General features: G+C 40.1%; 1 protein-coding gene across 4 annotated transcripts in view; it reads left to right on the top strand.

Annotated features, from left to right (window-relative positions):
- NTRK2 (neurotrophic receptor tyrosine kinase 2) overlaps positions 1–21136 on the top strand; it is a 290683-nt gene that overhangs the window by 62015 nt on the left and 207532 nt on the right. For all 4 annotated transcript variants that reach the window (XM_038402301.2, XM_038402302.2, XM_043514505.1 and 1 more), the window contains exons 8-12: positions 866–998; positions 2526–2825; positions 8799–8831; positions 15559–15659; positions 17106–17205. In XM_038402301.2, the coding sequence (XP_038258229.1) occupies positions 866–998; positions 2526–2825; positions 8799–8831; positions 15559–15659; positions 17106–17205 (667 nt within the window). The remainder of the gene's footprint in view (positions 1–865; positions 999–2525; positions 2826–8798; positions 8832–15558; positions 15660–17105; positions 17206–21136) is intronic.

The raw sequence follows: 21136 nt of genomic DNA, 5'->3' as shown, positions 1-21136 counted from the left end.
TGTCTCTTGTTCTACACCGGGGTCTCAAACACGCAGCGGCCCGCCGGGTTATTTTCTGCAGCCTGCCAGCTCCCCGCCCCCTCCCCCCCCAGCGTTTACCACGAGCGGCTCTGGCCTGGTGCGCACCGGGGGCAGGGCAGGCTCCCCGCCTGCCTGCCTTGCCCCCGCGCCAGTCTGGGAAGCGGCTGGGACCTGGGGGAGAGGGGGCACAGGGGTCTGTGTGTTGCCCTGACCGCTCCTCCAGGTACCTCCCCCGAAGCTCCCATTGGCCCGTTCCCGGCCAATGGGAGCTCTGGGGGAGGTATTTGGAGGAGCGGCCAGGGCAACACACAGACCCCTGTGCCCCCTGTCACTTCCTGGACTGGCACGGGGGCAGGGCAGGCAGGCAGGGAGCCTGCATTGCCCCCGGTGTGCACCGGGCCGGACCTGTCACCCGAACCCTTCCTGCAGCCGAACCCCCTGCCCTGAGCCCCCTGCTGCACCCTGACCCCCTGCCCTAAGACCTCTGCCACACCCCTCCTGCACCCCAACCCCCTGCCTTGAGCTCCCTACCCCGCCCCCTGCCCTGAGCCGCCTGCTGCACCCTGACCCCCTGCCCTGAGCCCCCTGCTGCACCCCCTGGGGGCTGGGAGGGGGCAGAGTTGGGGTGGGGATTTCGGGGAAGAGGTTGGAATGGGGCATGGAAGGGATGGGAAGAGGCAGGGCAGGGGCGGGGCCTCATGGAAGGGGTGGAGTTGGGGGCGTGGTCAGTGGTGCAGCCCTTGGGCCAATGTACTAGTCCTCATGTGGCCCTTGTGGTCATTTGGGTTTGAGACCCCTGTTCTACACTCTGTTCAAGCCAAATACTTTTTCTTCTCGTTTGTAGAGTAATACAAGTAAGAGTCCTGCTTCACTAACCATAAGGAATGTTTCATCTAAGGACAGTGGAATACGGATTTCGTGTATAGCAGAAAATATTGTGGGAGAAGACCAAGCTTCCGCTGACCTTGTGGTGTTCTGTACGTAAACAGGCTTGCATACAATTTCAGCTGCTGTCTAAACATCAGCACAAAATATTTGGGGTATATATTTCTGTTGGGCATGCAAGGTGTTGAAACAAGAATATCACTTAAACATATGAACTGCATTGCCTTAAATGCTGAGGAACAGCACAACCAGCAGTTGTTGTTGTGTAGTATTGTCCCTTTATTACTCTGCTCTGAGCACCCTTGCATATCTGTGCTCTCATAGCTACCTTTCAACTTCCAGTTTGAACTCCCAAAAGTAAATTTCTGAAGTCCAAAATGTTCAAATGGCAGTGTAAACGTGAAAAGGGCACATGTGTATTTTGTATACATATGAAAATACCCACACATCAAAGTTGGAGGTCAAATTGTTATTAATAATTTGAGATTTTAAAACTTTTCATCTGAGGCAATAACCCTGATACATTTTTTTTTTAAATTAAAAAAAGATCAGCTTGTAACATTAGTTTTCCCAGGCGTATATTAGTTTGTCCTTGGCCTTGAAATAATCTACTTATCTGTCAAGTCCAGGAGAAGAGGATAGGCACAGGGGATAAAAACATTGACCCCTTAATTCTAAGCTCCCATATGAATCTTTCTTAAGTGATTAAGTAGGCTGTTTTTACAAGCTTCAGATATTGATCATTCAGATCACCCTGACATTTGATTAAAAATGAGCATGCTTATTAGAGAAAAATCTTTGTTAGAGAAGTAGCTATAGATTAACTCCTTATGATTTTATACTTCAAATTGGGCATGAAATAGCTAAGGGAAAGAATATATGCTACAAATACTGGAATGGTGTAAACATGGAATCTTGGATTGGCACCAATATGATTGGTACAAAAGTGTATAACTAGATGTAATTAGATGAAATTAACAAAGGAAAATTCAGTCTGAATATCAAGGAAAACTCCCTGACAGTGAGATAATGTACAAGGCTGTATAATAGCCTCCCAGGGGAAATAGTAGAAGCCCATAACAATTTAAAACTGGATTGGACAAAATACTAGAAAATTACTATAGAAATGATCCTGCAGTAGCAGGGGAATTCAGTGAATGAACTTATAAGTCTGTTCCATGGTTCTATGATGAAAATCATCTAAAAGTTTTCATGGCTATCTGAATGTATTTCCAGTACACTTGATTCTGGCCAACTGTTAAATACCCTTTTAAAAATAGTACTTAAGTGCTTTGGTTAAAAACAGGGAGTAATAAAAAAACTTTTCACCTGAACCTGCATGATTTATTAAAGTTGGTTCTTGTTTTATTGGAACCAGTTCACAAATCTCATTTTAAATAATTACTTTATTGAGGTATTGTCCATTTCAGGTTTGAATTCAGTTCACACACACAGCTGATGGCTTCCTTTATGAATATCTACACTCATAAGCACAAGGCTGCAGTTTCCAAAGCTTCCAATTTATTAGCTTTAATGATTTTTAAAAATGCCCTCAAGAATTTGAGGGGAAAAATGTGTTTAGGATATTCTGATGTTATTCACTCTTCTTTTCAATATAGTTGCACCAAATATCACATTTATTGAACCTCCAACCCCGGACCACCACTGGTGCATTCCATTCACTGTGAAAGGGAACCCCAAACCCTCATTGCAGTGGTTCTATGAAGGAGCTATACTGAATGAGTCTGAATACATCTGTACTAAAATACATGTTAGCAATCAAAGCGAATACCATGGCTGCCTTCAGTTGGACAACCCTACCCATTTGAACAATGGTGCTTATACCTTACTGGCGAAGAATGAGTATGGAGAAGATGAAAAAAGGGTTGATGCTCATTTCATGTCAATGCCTGGAGATGGTGAGTACTCTTTACTATATTAGCAATGGCATCTTGATGATTGTGTAGAGCTAGTATTGCGGGCCAGTTTATTTTTCTCTTAAAGTTTTCTCTTAAAACAATTTGTTGTAGATGTTTACAAATAACTGCTTTTTAAAAAAAATCTCCTTGCATTTGAGGATTTTGTTTTTCAATTAGATTTTATGAAGTGAGCCTTATAGTAGCTCTCTTTCATGAATCCCGCTCTGTGCCTTTTCTCCATGCACAGACAAAATTTTTTAAAATATTTTTCTGAAGTATTTTTTCCAACATATATGTTCTGATCCTGCAAATGTTGAGTGCCAGTTTGATATGAATCAAGGGTGCTCTGCTTTAAGAAGGACTAGGCCTAAACTGTGTATCCATAAGACCATGTACAAGTGTCTAGAGAAAACGGAAGATTAATGAAAATTCTGCAGTGCAGTGCCGCATGTAGATGCCACTACATTCTTTAGGACACTAGAGGGTGCAAGAGAGAAAATAAATAACCAAGAGGCAGGAGGGACAAGATGGCTACTGTTACATTTATGTGTGGTTTGCTAAGCTAAATGGTCCATATCAGTGGTTCTCTGCCCGGGAGCTGCTTGGGGCCCAGTCAGCACACAGTTTCAGCCTATGTGACATCCTCAGGGCTATACAAGTAGTATGTATGGATGCAGGCCACATAACATACAGAGAGCTACGTATGTGGCCCACAATTATAAATAGGTTGATAACCACTGTGTATCAATCCTCTTTTCTGCATCCTTTGACTGAGTCAGGATATGAGAGGTACCCAATAAACTGCAGGGATTATACTAAATGTATTGTTTGCCTTGGTTGGATGCTTTATTCCCAGAACTTCAAAAATACACGTACAGTAATTGTGTGGATAAATGGCAGGCAACTATCTGCCCATTGGTATGAAAACTTATGCTGATTGCATAGAGGAATCAGGTGTGCAAATGTGCATGTATTTTTGTGCAAGAAACTGCACATTCATATCAGAAAATCTGGGCACTAGTGTACATTTCAGTTTCCCTAAACATTAGTAGCAATAACATGTCAGTTGAAATAGTGATGTCAAGTCCTATGTAATATTTCACGGTGATAGAGGAGCTGGCTAGTTAGTCTTCCAGATTTTCATTTCTTTCACCTTCATTACAAGTTACCACTAGTGAAAATACACGCCATATTTAGTACTTCTAGCAAGCTGTTTTAACCGAAACAATGAGGTATGTGACTGTTCTCTTCCAGGCTTGAGTAGGAGTAGATACAGAACTGACACAGAGAGCTCTAGTTACTCCTGCTACTTTTAGAAGCCTCTCTCCTCCCTTTCCCCCTAGAGTCCTTTCCTTAATAAAATTGTTACAGGAACAGACCATGGTTTCAGCTACTGGCAGCTTCCAAAAGTGCATTATAACAATTCAATAAAACAGTCCACTTTACGTACATACTGTTTAAAATGGAAAGTGATATTAACTTGGCTGCATTCGCTTAGAAGAATAAACAGTTTTCCCAATAAGTTTAACAAGGCTACTTAAAGTGAACTTTTTTCTTTGAACAAAATGCCTTTTTATTGGCACATTTTTCTCCTTCAGGTTAAAAATGTAAACCTTCTTTCCCAGTAGTGGCATTTTTAATTATAAATCAGACTTTAACATATCCTTCCATTTATGCAGACAGTGTTTGTTTATTCCTTCAGTTTTTAATTCATAATAAAGTTGTAAATCTCAGAGACAATCCATTCTGTAAGCATAACCCCATTCTCTGAGGAAACTAAGTTTCATAAATACATTATAGAAGAGACTATCATAAGCACAGACAGGATGTGCCTATCTTAAAAATCACTACATATGCAATGTGTGGCTACAAACCAGTCTTAAAATTTAACTGGAAGAAACTATCTACCCAGGCAGACTCCCAAAAAGTTTTTCTTTATGGGATTTTTACAGAATGCTATTTGTGACACTGGGCTTTAGCAGGTCCTACAGAGTTGATATAGGTTCCTCCTTTTTACACTCCTAGCTCTTTTGACCTGGAAGATGAAATAAAGTCAAAGGTAAAAAATAGAATCTCCTTATGTTTCACTCAGATTTTATTGTTGCTATCTAAAGCACAACCACAAGTTTTGGAGCCCTTAAAAGGCTTTTTTTCAGTTATAACATTTATGTGCAGTTTCATTGTCTGTCCAACATACTGTACAATGAAGCATGAAGATAGGCCCACACCCAGGCATTATGTTCATTTCCATGCCTGCATGATAGAAATTAAATGCCAGCGCTGATGTTTAATGCGGTGAAGTATCTTCATCAAGCTTTGAACTGATTCTCTGACATCACTTATGGGCAAATGCACTGAAGCTAAAAACAAAGACAAATAAAAAAAACCTACCCATAAACTATAGAAATTTAAAATGAATGATTAAAATGAAGCATCAAGCGCTTTCAAGCATGAGATCATCAACATAATACTCTACCTTAAAACTTGTATCAGTCATGATGCAGATAGGATCCATTCCAAGAATTTCTCAGCCTACGTTGTGCCCTTTGCAGAACAGTCTCATGTGATACTTGGCTGACAATGCAGGCATAAAGGTAGCGAGCTGATTTGTACTTGGAGCACATTAATGATATCACAATTATCATTGTGAACCACATTTCACTAAACCTTTGTTTTAAATACTAAGGGCCAATTTCTGTGATCTGGAGCTTTGGTTCCTGGACTCATTTCTATATCTATAGCTATCTATTTATATATATCATAGATATCTTTGTGTGAGCAAGTTAGCAGAAATCCATCCGAACCCTTCCCTGCCTACAGGATGTATCTTATGATGTGTATGTATCCAGCTTGACGGATCAATGCCATTGAAACTCATACAGCTCTGAACCACCAACTATCCCTATATTTGAGGTGATATTTAAGTAGGAGGTGTTGGTTCAGGGTAGGGTGACCAGACAGCAAGTGTGAAAAATCGGGATGGGGTGGGGAGTAATAGGAGCATATATAAGAAAAAGACCCAAAAATCGGAACTGTCCCTATAAAATCAGGACATCTGGTCACCCTAGTTCAAGGTGCATTAGTTCAGCTGCCTAACATAAGTTTCCTTATTTATTACTTGCCAAGATAGATAGAAGGTACCATCCTAACTGGAGGTAACATTATCTGAAACACATTTTGTTTGTTCTAGAATAGCGAAGGAGTGTCCCATAATAATGCTTCCAGGAAAGGGTTGCCTAAAAAGTCACATAATCTCAAAAGGTCACTATATCATGTAGTTTCTCAGTTGAATTTTTCATCGTCATTTTTTTTTAGTATTTATTTTTATTATTATTTATTTATGGTAGCACTTGCTGTGTGCTGGGCACTTTCCAAACATGCAAGGACAGACACTTCTCTGAGGATTTTATAATCTGTACCTGTTCGTAGCAAGATCAGGGCAGCCTAAAGCACCATTATCTGGGGAACTTCATAGCTAGCTTTGCCTCCCCCCATGACAATCTAAAGGGCAAATGTTCAGTTTGCTTCCAGATGAACGTAAGAGTCTGAAAAAGCCTTTTCAAGGAGGAGAAAACACCTTTAGATCTTAATTTCAGAAGATGCCCCACATCCACAGACAGAAGTGTCTGAAAATGATTCCATGAAAAATCCAGTCACTGAGCAGGAACTAGTCCTTTCCATGTTAAAGCATCAATGACTCTCCCAAAAATTATACAGTCCAGTCAGATCATTTTCACCTCTTTCATTGGCTCATCCCACTAACTGGGAATAACTTGGAATAACTAAAACAAATAATAAAGAATTGACAGTATATTTTAGCTACTGAAAAACAGTCCAAAGACAATAACTTAAAAATGAAAATATCAAAATAATAGCTGATATCATAGTTTTATGAAGAGGATATCTAGACAGAAATGTGACTTTCGCTGAACTTTTGGGTTTTCAGATAAGGCTTTAGTGAGTATAAAAGGTAACTGAATGGAATATGTTACTTCCTAGCCTTTACCTCACAGGCAGGGATTAAGTCTTTATTTAATCTGTGGTCTAATGGGTTAATTAATCCTTTCTCTAATGCTACCTAGCTGGACCAGGAATTAATTTAATTCTGAGGGCCAAATCCTAGTCCCACTGACATCTAATGGAAGTTTTGCCATTGAGGTTATTGAGTTTATGAGTTAGCCCAAATACTTTGTTTCCTTCAGATTGTGAATAGCAAAGATAAACAATTGCCAGGGTACTGGGTCTCTCCTAAGATTTTTTTCACATAATTTGAATGTTTTATATTGGAAAAAAATTGTGGCTTCTCTCTTTGAAAATCTTCATCGATACATCAGATGTATCTTGAGGTTAGATAACAAATGCTCATTGCACCTGATGTTTGTTTCTACAGCTGGAGGGGCCATTCTCATGGGGGCACCTTAATCTACATTATAACTCTCTAAGCATTAAAATATCTGCAAAGGCATTTTAAAAAGTGAGCCTGATACTCTACTCTGCATTCTGTAGATGTTTTGCAGATCCCAGTGTCATACTTTTCACCACAGATTCTCAAGAATTTAGCATAAGAAAAGAAGCAACAACTAACTATGTTCCTATCCTAATTTATGATGGCTTTGTACCAGTATAACTCTCTATTGCTGTGGAGTTACTCCTGAAGTACAGTGGTGTAAATCCGAGCAGAATCATGCCCACTGAGCTTGTTCTTCCTACTTAAAGGATTTACATTTGTTTTTAATTTTTATTTTTAGAACAAACAGTAAATATATAGAAAATGTAATTAGGAGATTACTGTATTGGACTTACACAATACAATAGAAAATATCTGATAAGTGTAAAAAAAAAACCTTTCCAAGTGGAAATAGATTTATGCTATAATATGAACAGAAGGAGTTTTGTACACTGAAGAGTTGCAGGATCATGCCCAGATATATGCAGTAGTAAGAAACGGGTACAAAACGACATCAGAACTGTATATTGGAAAATGTAGATTCGTTTTGTCCATTTTAGTTGGCTAAGGACTTGATTATCTAGTTGGCCTGCATGTGGGACTCTCATTCTCTTCAATGAGAGTTCTGCCTGTGGGATCAGCTATGAAACTGGATCCTTAGCAGTGCAATTCCAGTAGAGTTAATGAAGTTGTGCTGCTTAGTCTATTAGTGACTTTGACCCTTATTCTTTTGTGGTATGCTGCCAGCTGACAATATCACAATTCTAAAGGAGTTTTTCCTCATGGTGATTTAAGTTAAGAACTAGGTGAAAGGCAATGCTGTCATATGGGTGTAACTTGTAAGGTGAACACAAGCCAAAAATGGCTGAGAACTTAAAAACTTGACAGTAACAGATCACAGATATCACTGGTGGTTGAACCTGGTGATATTCTGAACCAAAAGAGTTCTCAGCCATGCTTGTAGCTGGTTCCATCGCTTCACACTGATTAATGGACGTTCTAGGCTTGAGAGTAAGATCTGGAGAAAGTGACAATTCTGGAATCTTATTATATAGATTACAAGGCCAAATATACCCTGGCCCAAGTCATTGCCCCTCCCATTGAAGTTAACAGGCCAATTCTGGTCCAATTAATATCAATTACAGTTTTGCAATTGATTTTAGGAATAGTACATACTGAAGTTATTTCAGATTTGTACCCGTGTAACAGAGCAGAATTTGGCCCAGTCTGGAACCATAACAGTCTTTGCTAGAACTCAGGTTAGCGCTAGGTGTCAATCAGATCTTTCATATGAAGCAAATGTTGATATTTTGCATGTCTCTGAAAATAATTAAAAATGTAATTGAATAAAAAGCCTGTACAATGTATTTCGGTTATTTGAATTTGTGGACAATTGATATTATATAATATCATTGCTATGGCTAATAACCTTTTTAGCTCTGAACAGAATTCCTAAAAACTATTACTCTTCATGCACATTTGCAAGATATTTACCAACTCTTTCTGTTCTCTTTTTTCCTGTTCAGGTAGTGGCCCAATCCTGGATCCTGAACTTTATGGTATATATTTTGATTTTCTTTTTTTCAAAATGTACAAAAAAGAAATGACAAATTAAGTAACTCAAAAATGGAAAGATGAACTGTTATGCTGAGTTAAACTTAAATATTATTTTAACCTGAACCAAATATTCTTTATTTTGATAGTTTTTTCCCTTCCTTATATTATTTTACGATAAATTAATACAAATAGAGCTTTCTACTGTTTTCTCTGCTGCTGTTGGTTCAGACTAGGAGAAACATAAATGCACTGCTATAGAATGGTTGTAAATATCCCCAGATGGAGGATTAGAGTATTGGTGGCCCGATTCTTAGATTTGGAGTTTTTGTGATCCTTTCAAAGTTCTGTTTTTTGGGGGAGATTGAGTTCATTATCTTTTCTCCTGTAAGCTAGTTAATGTTTTGATGATTCAATGTTTATAAAAAGCATGTTTTACCGTCTGTAGGGAAGCCTATGCTACATCTCAGAGAGAGTAAAATTCCCATTAAAAAATGAGGCTCGCACAAGTGAGAGTCCCTATAATTTGTTTTTTTCCCTTTCCCCCTCTTTACTCCCTTCCTCTGTGTCTCTGTATTGGTTTTTCATCCCACCTCTCTGCTCAGTTTTCATCCTATTTTTACTCCCCTCCCACTCCCCTTTTCTCCAGTCTCTCTTGTATAGTCAGAACTTGAACCTGCTAACATCTGAGTGAAAGTCATGCTTTTGAACCCAGGGTATTTTAGTTAGCGCTGATTTAGGCAAAATATGTTAGCCCATCCCTGATGAAGACTCAATCCGTACCGCAACAGCAGAGCAGTTTGTAAAATTACAGTTATTCTCTAACATCTCTGGGCTGTCCTTCATGGGTTAGGGACCTTTTTAAATAATGAATTGAAAGTCAGTGTGACTTATGTGCTGTTGAAAACTTTATCCAAGCTTAATAAAGTATTGCCTTAACCTAGGTTACAGAATTTCTTTTTAACCTGATAGTAATGTGTTTTTTGGCCTTTTCTGATATGGCTGGCCAAACTATTACAAGATGAACCAAAAATGGTTACATGTAACCATTGTGAAATTGAATAGTATTGGCATTGGGTCCTAACCATCTACAATTAAGTTGTAAAAAGTACCAACAGGAGGAGATTAATCTTGTTTTAACACAAAGAATTTGAGGACCAAATATTGAGAGAAAAATCTGCAAAACAGTTGGCTACTTTTATATAATATCTTTGTTGTATTTGACTAAGTGTGAAAGTCCATCTTCAGCAGTGCTTCCAAACTACCCTTTATGTTCTAGGTGGAGTTGGATCCTGCTCAGTATATGGTTATTTGGATGAAATAGCCCATGACTTAAATTTCCTTAAGCTGATTTAAATTTTATTGCTTTGATTCCATTCCATTCCATTCCATTCCATGTCATTAAACTTTAGCAAATGTGCAATTGGGGCATCAAATTGTCTTTAAGTGGTTTGGAAATATTAAAGTATAGCTTCCCCTCCCTTTTTTTCCAAGGAGGGACTAATGCATGTGTGGTTTTTGTTGTTGTTGTTGTTGTAGTTCAGACAGTTTCCTACATGTACGTTGGTTTTGATCTTTGTAATTCTCCTAGGCCCCCATTGTGTAAAAGTACTTGAGCACATGCGTAACTTGTTACATGTGAGCAGTCCTATTAACTTCAGTAAGGACTACTGACATGCTTACAGTTTATGCATGTGTTTCAGTATCTTATTGAAGAGCCTGCAAGTTCTAGTCCCGCCCAAAAACAATATTATTCTGATATTTCCATTTCCCTCTTTTTAAAGTTATTGTCCTTGGACCATTTTTCAGTAACTAAAAGATACTTTTCAGAGTAGCAGCCGTTTTAGTCTGTATTCGCAAAAAGAAAAGGAGTACTTGTGGCACCTTAGAGACTAACAAATTTATTTGAGCATAAGCTTTCGTGAGCTGACTGTTAGTTCTTGCTTTCTTTGAGACTCGTTCTAGTTTTAAATTGTTTGTCTTAATTCATAGTTCATAGGTCTACTTAGTGGGATAAGCTATTTGGAAATACTATATAATTAGTTTTTGGGAGAGTCATTGGTAGAAGCGTTTTAACATGGAAATGACTTTGGGATTAGTTTTTGCTCTGTAGCGAAAACAAGAATAAGTTTATCATCAAAGAACAGACATTCAGGTAATAATGAAAAAGAATATTGGGAACAAATAGCTACATATGAAACAAAATCATAACTTGCTCTTTGGACCCTAAATTTAACTAACAAGTTACCTGCTTTTCTAAAGAAGCTTATCTCACTCAAAGTTTATGCTAGTGTTTTCAACAAAGTCTGGGGGAGATCCCACTTTCATGAAGTAAATTTGCTGTCCATTTACTTCCTACTTGAGAGATGACTAGGCATATCCTTTTCCCCCTCCAATATGCTCAAGCAAACCTTTGGTGTGCACCTCTAGACAGGGTCTCTTCCCTCACCTCTGGGCTATTTTTCTCTTCTTGTTAGTTTCTTTCTGAAGTCTCTACCAGCTCTTTGTTAGCATTTGACTTAGCAGGGGCAACCATTAGCATTCTTACATTTAAACAGATAGCTGGATAAACATCTCTTGTCTGACAATCAGTTTTTACTTTTGTTGGTTGCATACCTTATGAACATAATTTTCAGTATATATACATAACTTTTTATATAGTATCTGTACATACATTTCACAATGATATTGATGACCAGACAGACTTTTTTTTTTCTTTTAAATTAGAGACTTCACATGACCCTCTTTACTAGAATGTAAATACCAGACTCGGGGGATAACAGGAATCCCCTCTCTGCCCTTTCCAGTTGGCACTAAGAGGTTCCTGGGTCACGGTAGCAGTAAAAGGAAAAAAGTTTGTACAAAAAGTCAGATTCTGAGAGCTTGCTCCTGCAAGGTACTAAACACCTCCTGTAAGTTTCTGAGTGCTATCAATGCCCGTTAACTTCAGTGGATGACTGGGTACTCAGTGGATCACAGGATTAGGCTCTTCAGGAAGGAGTAGGCATATACTGACACTTGGATATGTGATGCAGGTGTGGGGGAGAGAGAGAGAGACCATGAGGGATGATATTAAACTACAGATTGGTCAATGTAAATTTGAAAGCTAATAATAGGGATAGTTGAGCAAGATGCAAAAGGGACACCTCTTAACCCTACTGAAATAACATGGAGTAGAGGGACTAACCAGGAGATGGAAAGGAAAATATTTTCAATTAAAAAACCTAAGAGTGTCTCCCCACACCCCTGCATACCTCAGAGATTTGTGATAGGTCTTTGCGGTAGACAAGGAAGTATGCCAGATAAAACCCCACCCACTGCAGTGTCACAAAATGATTCTATTAGGTTTGCAAAGAGTGTGCTCATTTTATGCTGACACTTTGCACTGGTAAATGACTGCAAATGTTACAGGGCAGTGAAGAATCAAGGCCTAAAGTTTCAAAGTCCAACTCAGTGGGTGAGTCAGAGTAAATGTAAGTGCACATGGAACAACATATATACTTCAAGATACACTTTTGCAGGCCTTCTGATTGATATGTAGAAGGGTAAACTTTATTGGCAAATATTGCTTGCCAAATTCTGTCCTCGGGTACCTGCAGGTAATTAAGGGCAAAATTTGTCCCTCTGAAAATGTGATGGTCATATTGTGATATATTTTGGTATCTATGAATGTGTATTTTACCTTGGCATTGTGATTAATTCTTGTATTATGAAAATAGATCCAAGAACTTAGTGGCCCCTGCAATAAAACTAGAATAGAAGAATAAAAGGGTTAAAGCTTCCATAGTAAAGGCATTGTCAACAATTTCACTTCTAGAGAAAGCCAGCTGCTATAGCCACAAGAACCTAAGTACACTTAGATCATTCATGCAGCAACAGATTTAGGTACTGTTTTCAGAAGGGATAGGTCAAACACCCCCACCACTTTGTAACGTGGCAGGACAAAAGTGCTAGTGACATTAACTGCCAGCCTCCACAGCACCTCTTGGATGCCATACTGCTTGCACAGATGGGGAATGCAGGCAGGGGCAAGGTGTAATCGGTGTAATATGAGAAATGCTGTCCCCTTGCCTTTCTCTACAGTTTGATGCCTGCTACAAATATGTAGCTATAGAGAAGGGAGGGGAAATCACCTTAAGGCAACATTATGGTTGAGGTTTTAAATGTTAAAGTCAGGAAATTACAGTGAGTCTCCTAAAAGCACTGTAAGGGCATGGCTGCAGTTGCAGATGTAGAGCGCTGTGAGTTAAACCAGCCCTCGGAGAGCGCAGTAGAGAAAGCGCTGCCGTGTGTCCACACTGTCAGATTCAAGCGCACTGGCATGGCCACATTAGCAGATCTTGCAATGGCCACAGAGAGCAGTGCATTGTGATAGCTATCCCAGCATGCAAGTGGTTGCAACGTGCTTTTCAAATGGGGGGAGTGGGGTGGAGTGTGACAGGGAGTGTGTTGTGTCTATGTGGGGGGAAGAGAGCATGTCAGCATGCTGTCTTGTAAGTTCAGACAGCAGCAAATCCCCCTCCCCCTGCCTCTCAAGCAACATTCCACACTAACGGTTGCTTTGTCCCAGAGCTGATAAGTAGCCGGCTGTCAGAAACAGAGCTTTGAAAGGGCACATTTGCATTCCTGCAGCCGATTCCAAACAATGACAAGAGTGGCCACTTGATTTAAGGGGATTATGGGATGTTTCTGGAGGCCAATCAGAGCACTGTAATGCAACACCGTGTTCACACTGATGCTGGGGCTTTTCAGCCGAGACGCACCAAGTGTTCTGCTTCTTGTGGAGGTGGATTACCAGGAGGGCTCCAGCTGCAGAGTCCAGGTGCTCTAAATGCCTTGCCAGTGTGGACAGGTTGTGAGTTAGGGCACCCAGGGCTGCTTTAATGCACTCTAACTCTCAAGTGTAGCCATGCCCTAAGTGAGCCACTTTGCACCCAGAATGGGTATTATCTATTACAGCTGGACTAAATCCTGGCCTTTGGCCTATTATAGTGCAGACTTAGGAGAGTCAGCTTGGTCTGGCTGGACTGCTTTATACCAAAATAACCAGATGTTGAGCTGGTGACAAAGAGAGCCATGTAGATGTTACAGTACCAAAGAACCCAGCCCCCAAATAATGGCCATATACAAGATGCAGGATGCTTTGCAGCAAGGAAGTGTGTGTGCATGCGCTCATGCATGAAAACTGAAAGTGCCCATGCAGCATGTTTCCAGTGTTCCCAGCTAACCTCTCCAAAATGGCACTGAGCGCCAGGTGAAGATAGGTGTATTAGAGTGAAGATTCTCCCCTCTCTTATGGCAGTTTTGAGGACAGAAACAGCACTAATGATCCTACCCCACTTTCAAATTCCATTTATAGAATTTTGGCATTGAAACTTCTTCTTGATTTAAACAAAGTATAAATTGGAAAAACAATTGTGATTGACTGACTGTATATTTAAATAATCACACTAGAATTACAATTGCAACAACTGTACTGATTACATTTTATTTGAATGTTTCTCTCTCTCTCTCTCTCTCTCACACACACACACACACACACACACACACACACACACACACACACACACACACACACACACACACACACACACACACACATTTTAGTATGTAATCCTAGAAATAGATGCAGCTTTGCATTTGTTTTGTATTTAGTCCTTGTTGTCTTGGAATAATACTGGTGGAATATCCTACATTTGATAAATCCATTGTGCAGTTTTCCAATAATTATAACTTTGTTGGGCCAAAGTCCTCTTTCAGTAGAGTTATTCTGGATTTATCCATTGGAACTAAGAGTAGGGTGTGGTCCATCACATCTGAAGAAATTAATTTAAGAAATGTCTGGCACGAAACCTTCTTCAGGATTAAGTCTATGGCAAGTTAGCAATTTGGAACCTAAATGTTCTTGAGTTATCCAAGTAAACAGAATAATGTGTTTAAATTTTTTTAACATGAGATGATCTGTCCCTTCACACTTTGATAACTCAGAACTAGCTAAATGGGCTTTTGCCAAAATCTCAAAAATATATCAAAGGATAATTCTATACTGCAGTTAGGAGTGAGTCCCACTGTCTCTACTCCTAGCCTGGATAGATCAACTTGCACTAGCTTGGCTCAAGCTAGTGTGCTAAAAATAGCAGGGTAGATGTTGCAGCATGTGTGGCAGCTCAGGCTCTCAAGCCCACCTGACCCCCTGGATGTGAGCTTGGGTTCTTATCTCAGTCTTCGCTGTAGCTGGAACATCCATACTGCTATTTTTAGCATGTTAATTTGAGCCAAGCTAGCACAAATTTGTTTATCCTGGGCTGGGAGGCTCAGTTCCAGCTGTAGTGTAGACGTACCCCAGAAGTCCCCAAACTAATTTTTTTAAAAAAGCCTCTTCTTTGGGCTTTGGCTGAGCATAAGGCTAAAACAGTTTTTAGTCACAAGCACCCAAAACCAGGTTCATAGTAAAAGTCCTTCCTTAACTTTAACTCTAACTTCCCTCGGTAGTATATATTACAGCGTAGATCCATTCTCTGAAGTTTTACATAAGCAAAACTTACACGGTTAAAAAACAACGTCTGGAGCAAATGACGCTTTTGGCTTTGTAGATCTCCCAACAGAATGCTCAGTTGATACAATAGAAACAATTCATCTTCTACAAAGAACTCAAGAGTCTCTCATGTTTCAAACATTGCAGTATTATAGTAACTCAAATGATGATGACAACCTTTTTTCCCCCTCCCTAAGATTATGAAACCACACCTAATGATATTGGGGACACCACGAATAACAGTAATCAAATCACTTCTACGGATGTTTCCAACAAAGAGAATGAAGATAGCATCACTGTAAGTATATACATTGTTTCCTGGTTTGTAATCTTGGCAGACTTTCTGACTATAGAACTGATGAAGCTGTGATGTTACACTAAACTAACAGTGTACCAGAGCTGTTGCTAGAATTGTTCAAGATGCCCTTTTCAAAAAATGGTTGGGGGGAGAAGAGTGAGTGACTTTTCATCTGAATAAAGTGGATCCTTAATTTGTATTACTTTTCTGACCAGCTCTTAGAGAAGATCTGTCATGCCATATTGTTTTTCGTAGGACCTAAAATACAGTAATTTTATTTACAAAGTAAGAGATGTTCACATCCTTAAAATTCAAGGTAATTTGAAAGGCTCTCTCACCGGATTTATAAACCTGGTAGTCAACTGCTGCTCATAGTGAAGTCATGTTAAACAAAAAATCACATTAGAATTCTGTATTTTGGCACCATTTTTCATGGGGTTGTCATTAAAAGATAACATGGAGATTTTTAGTAGAAACAGCTAATTCAGTGGGCCTGATTCTCTACTTTTCTTACCTCTGTGTAATCATTTATACCTGTACAAAGTGAATGTAAAGCACTGTCATTCTGACTGCTTAATGTTTAGTGTAAATTACTTCACAAGGTGGAAGGCAGTGAAGAATTGCACCTTGTGCATGCATACATGATACATGAATGGGAGGGAGAATTGTGAGCTATGGAAGACTAGAAAGTGGTGGGTGGGCAGGAGCTACAAACTAGATATTGCTTCAGTATATACAGGGTGGGTTTTTTTTTAACTTTAAATATTCAGGAATTGCTCAGGAGATAGAATTAAAGGAGGAAAGAAGTTCAGGATTTTAAAAAAACTATTAACAATAGATATGGGCCAGTGGGAGTGATCTCAAACCCGTTCCCCCATTCTGTTCCTGTCAGTTAGGGACATCAAGGCCCAAAGTAGGAGCTGAAGTTCAGACCTGTGGGTGTGGGTCTGGGGCAGCAAATCTCCATGAGCATTACTTCACAGAGCCCCTCCCCTCCTCTACCCCCACACTGTCCCTTGTGGGATTTGTGCACAGCAGGGACCATCTCATAATCTGCAGAATCCTGAGGGGTCTGTGAGAGGACAGGGCTATCTGTGAAGAGGCTCTGTGCTGCAAAGTGGCTTTGGTTCTGGTTTCCTTGTCAGCAGCTGTGCCCCAGGGGTACACTGTGTCAAAGCTAGTAGCGCCTCAGGCTGTATTATCTTTTCTGATAAAGCTCCATAGGGCTGCAGGGGTGGATGGCATGCAGTCTCTGTTCTCTGCAGGGTGGGAGAGAGCCTACATAATGGTCCCCTCTGTGCTCTTAGATCTGACTGTCTCTCTTTTTTTTTTCCCTTTTTAAAGAAAACTTTCCCTAGTTTGATTGTTCTGAATAAATGTGGATTGCTTTTTGAAGACATTTCATCATCATGCAACAGATTGAACTGTTCTTGCCCTCTCTTTTAGGTGTATGTTGTGGTGGGGATTGCAGCATTAGTGTGCACTGGCCTAGTGATAATGCTCATTATTCTGAAGTTTGGAAGACACTCCAAGTTTGGGATGAAAGGTAAGAAGTGTTGTTTCTTATAAGTTACCTTATGGCCAGACCTATGACGACTCATGCACCACATGCCTCTGCTCCTGAAGTACCATGATAAACTAGAAAGAGTGCCATCGCATATCAGTCCATGCTTTTGAACAGTAGGCAAGGAGCTAGTCAGAGAGGGATAAATACAGAAATAAAGGGCCTTGAACCAAACTCTGATCCAAACATATGATTTTAAGCAGTCACCTGTTCTCTGCTGGCCTGATTTCCCCCTCCCCCCCAACCTGAAGTCCATTAGTAGTACCTTATTCTGCAAGACCAATGAGACTCTTCATGGGGTAAGATGTTACTCAATGTAAGATGGCAGAATCTGGCCCCAGAAAAAGGAAATTTACTCTGATCTGTATAGGATTATTAAAGCCACACTTGGTAATTCAAACTACAATTTTGGAAGCAGGTATCTGTTAGAGCTGCAACAACTGGGGTACTACTGCAAGTGCTTCACCATCACATTAGAGTTTCTACTGCAGTACCATGCCATAGGAAATAGTACTTTTTGAAATGGCAGTCAGCCCTGTCTGGGGGGTGATGAGTGTGAAATTCTGAACCTTTTATTTTTGTTTAAACCTTCAGTACTATCCCTCTGCCCATTTCTGAAGATGATAGAGGAGGTGTATTTATAAAAAGAACTTGTATATTTGGTGAGGATAGGTGATCAGGGAGTATTTCACTGTGGACCAAAGGGTGACCATGTTTTGTTCTTGGGCTGAGGGTCTGTGGAGAAGGTGATAACTAATCCCTTAGGCCCTCATCTCCCTTTATCTTTCCTGGGACCCCAAACCACACTGGCAATGCCTTTTAATGATCCCATAAAAACTCATTCATGGTTTGTGGCTCTGACTGGGCCCTGACACTGAGCCATTCAGATCTGTCTGATATACCGTCAGCTCTGGGATTCCTGAAGGGGAGAATTCTAGAGCAGCTGAGATTTAAATGGAGAAGATTTAAATGAAGATTTAAATGAACTGTGGTCAGTGCAAAGCAGCAGACATACGGTCTGAGATGATATATCTCCTCCCCACATGCCTGCATGCTGTTCCCAGTCTTTGGAATCCTCAGGGGCATTATTGGGGATATGAAGCCTGAAGGACAAAGCTGTAAAGTTTCAAAGGGTAGAAAGAGTTATATTGGACTGAGAGAAGATTTGGAGTATGTTTTCTTTTATGCTGGGTTGCATTAGAAGAGAACAAGAAAGCCGGATCCAAATTGTAAGGAGGGATGGTGAGATCTCTGGCATTTGGATTCTAAAAGTCTTCGTGGAATAGCACATTTATTATGTTACTATTTGTCCATACTAATGTCCGAAGAAGTTCTTTACTAGCAAGTTCTATCTCCCATCTGGGAAAGGTGAGAAAAGTTCATTTATTTTCAAAATTAGTCAATAAGTTACTAATCTTGTCTGATCTCCAGTATGGCATCAGTGCTTTTCTAGCTACAAACCTGCCTAGAGCATGTTTGTGTAAGGACTTCTTTCTTTGTGAGTCACTGAGTAAAATTTTGAAACTGCAGCAACTTCAACGTGGAGTTTATTTTTATTTTGTTAATCAAAACAGTGAGCAAACCATAGCAAACAGTTCTGGATCCCAAGCTAAAATGCTCACTCCTTCGGGTACGGTCCCTAAAATGTCTGTCCCTAGTAGGGACTTTTACTCTGAGGATTAATTTACTGTAAATAAATACCAATTGATAGATTACACTTTGTAATCATGAAATCTTATCATTAACTGTAAAAAGAAAAGGAGTACTTGTGGTACCTTAGAGACTAAATTTGTTAGTCTCTAAGGTGCCACAAGTACTCCTTTTCTTTTTGCGAATACAGACTAACACAGCAGCTACTCTGAAACCTGTCATTAACTGTAAACAAGTCCTTGAAGGTTTGCATCAGAAAAGGACCACATTCTTCAAAGTAAAGATGGCCCTGAATTGATCCATACATCTTCCAACTTTGAAGTTTGCATCCAGACCTGAATTTAGGAACTTGGGTTTATCCTTAGCCCAAAGCTCCAGAGACACTTTTTTTCAAATTACAACCATTATCATCATTATTAGTTTGTGTTACACTAGTGCTTAGAGGATCCATCAGGGATCAGGTCCCCAATGTGCTAGATGCTGTACATGTACGTAAAAAAAGTCTCTGCAGCAGAGAGCTTGCAGTCTAAGCATATGATGGGCGACAAGTGAAGATAGACTAGTTGTGGGCGTGGGGGGCAAGGAAGAAAGGTAACAGTGGAGAGATTCTATTTTGTACAGCAAGCACCAGTCGCAGCATACTATATTAAAAATGTAAATCTGTCATGTAAACAATAGAACCAAAACTGCTGCTCCTGAAATCATTGGGTGGTTTGCCATTGGAATTGGGCCCCAAATGAGGAAAAGTCAATTTACAATTGGTGCATTTTAATCCATGTTTTATTTGGGCCAAGAGGAAATATTCAATTTGCTGTGGAAAATTTGTATTTAAACACGGCAAAATCATCCTTTCAAACAAATGTCTTCCCAAGTGATTCTGTGAGCATTTTGCATTCACCAGAGAGAACTTCCTGAATGCTATAGGCCAGCGATACACAAAGGGTTTTTACTCCTTTTTCTGTTATCTTGAGGGAACACAATGCAAGCGCCTCAATCACCAGTCATTCGATATTCTCTCCACCCTTCCTCAAACAATAGTCCAGAAAAAAACAATCCAAAGCAGGCATGTAGTTAATCTTGATAAAGAGCAGAAAGGAAAAGTAAATGATCCTTTCCAATGTAGCTAGCATCTGCAAATGGGGAAAATATGTTCCACCAAATGTCAGAGGTACCAGTCCAGTGTAAAATGGTGCATGGAGTATGGCAATATTTCCCCATGAGGAGTGAAATTCATGCCTTACTTGCAGTCATGGCACGTATCAGCATTTCCAGTGCAACAGAATACACCTACTCTACTCAGGGCTAAAGTTTCCCTGGCTTTGTCTGTGCAAGGATCATTCATATCCAACTCACTCTGTGCCCTGGCTCAGGGCTGGAGGCAATCGCAGTCAAGGAACCCAAGCATGCTGTGAGACTAGCACTCAAGGTGGTGCTAGCCTCCTCATAAAGGAACAGAAAGGCGTAGATTGGGGCTTCCCCCTGGTCCAGCAGTGCTGTCCACACCCAGGGGAGCACATGCCGAACACTTTCAAAGACTGCAATGGTGGTCACGTTCCTCTTGATCTCCTAGGTGTGATTTGTGCCTGCCTGATGTGCAGGGCTTCTGGGAACTCCCACTGGGCTAGTTCTTCTCCGAACACTCCCTGTGCACCATAGCCAGTGGCTTAAAGCCATAATGTATTGCTCAGTCTATATCTAGCCGTGTCAGCAGAGTTTTATAAAATAACTTGTATTTGGGTTTCTCATTTGTTTTTACATAACTGAGAGGGAGGAGATGGTGGACAGGAACATTTTTGGTGTTCATGTCATGCTGTTACTTTTTCAGATTACAGTAAAATAGCTCTGCAGTAGATTTGAGAATCTAAAAAACCCTCTCAACCACGTAAGTGAAGTGAACTGTGGTTGAAGTTGGGGCTTGTGTTGTGTTGTAGTACAGCTGCCAACTTTGGTCTTATTTCTCTTTCAAGTCATATCCTGCCTCTTAGTCTATGGGAAAATGCTGAGTGCTAATGTCCTGATGATTAACTTCAGAAATTAAAAGATATGGCTGCTTGGCATTCTGTTTTTGAAGCTCCCACAATATAGTCAGCACTGCATGCCAGATGTGAATATTCTTCTCTCCCTACTACAACTCTGAACTTTCAAGTGTATGGAACTTACAATACTAAACGTGTAAATGCACTTATATCTGATAAAACCTATGTGCGTTCTCTGTTGTAATGGACGTTTCTTTTGGTGATGGCTCTAAATGTGATCACCTTTG

This window comes from Dermochelys coriacea, chromosome 5 (genome assembly GCF_009764565.3).
Source record: "Dermochelys coriacea isolate rDerCor1 chromosome 5, rDerCor1.pri.v4, whole genome shotgun sequence".
NCBI classification, from domain to species: Eukaryota; Metazoa; Chordata; order Testudines; family Dermochelyidae; genus Dermochelys; species Dermochelys coriacea.
This window is presented reverse-complemented; position numbering and strand designations above follow the sequence as displayed.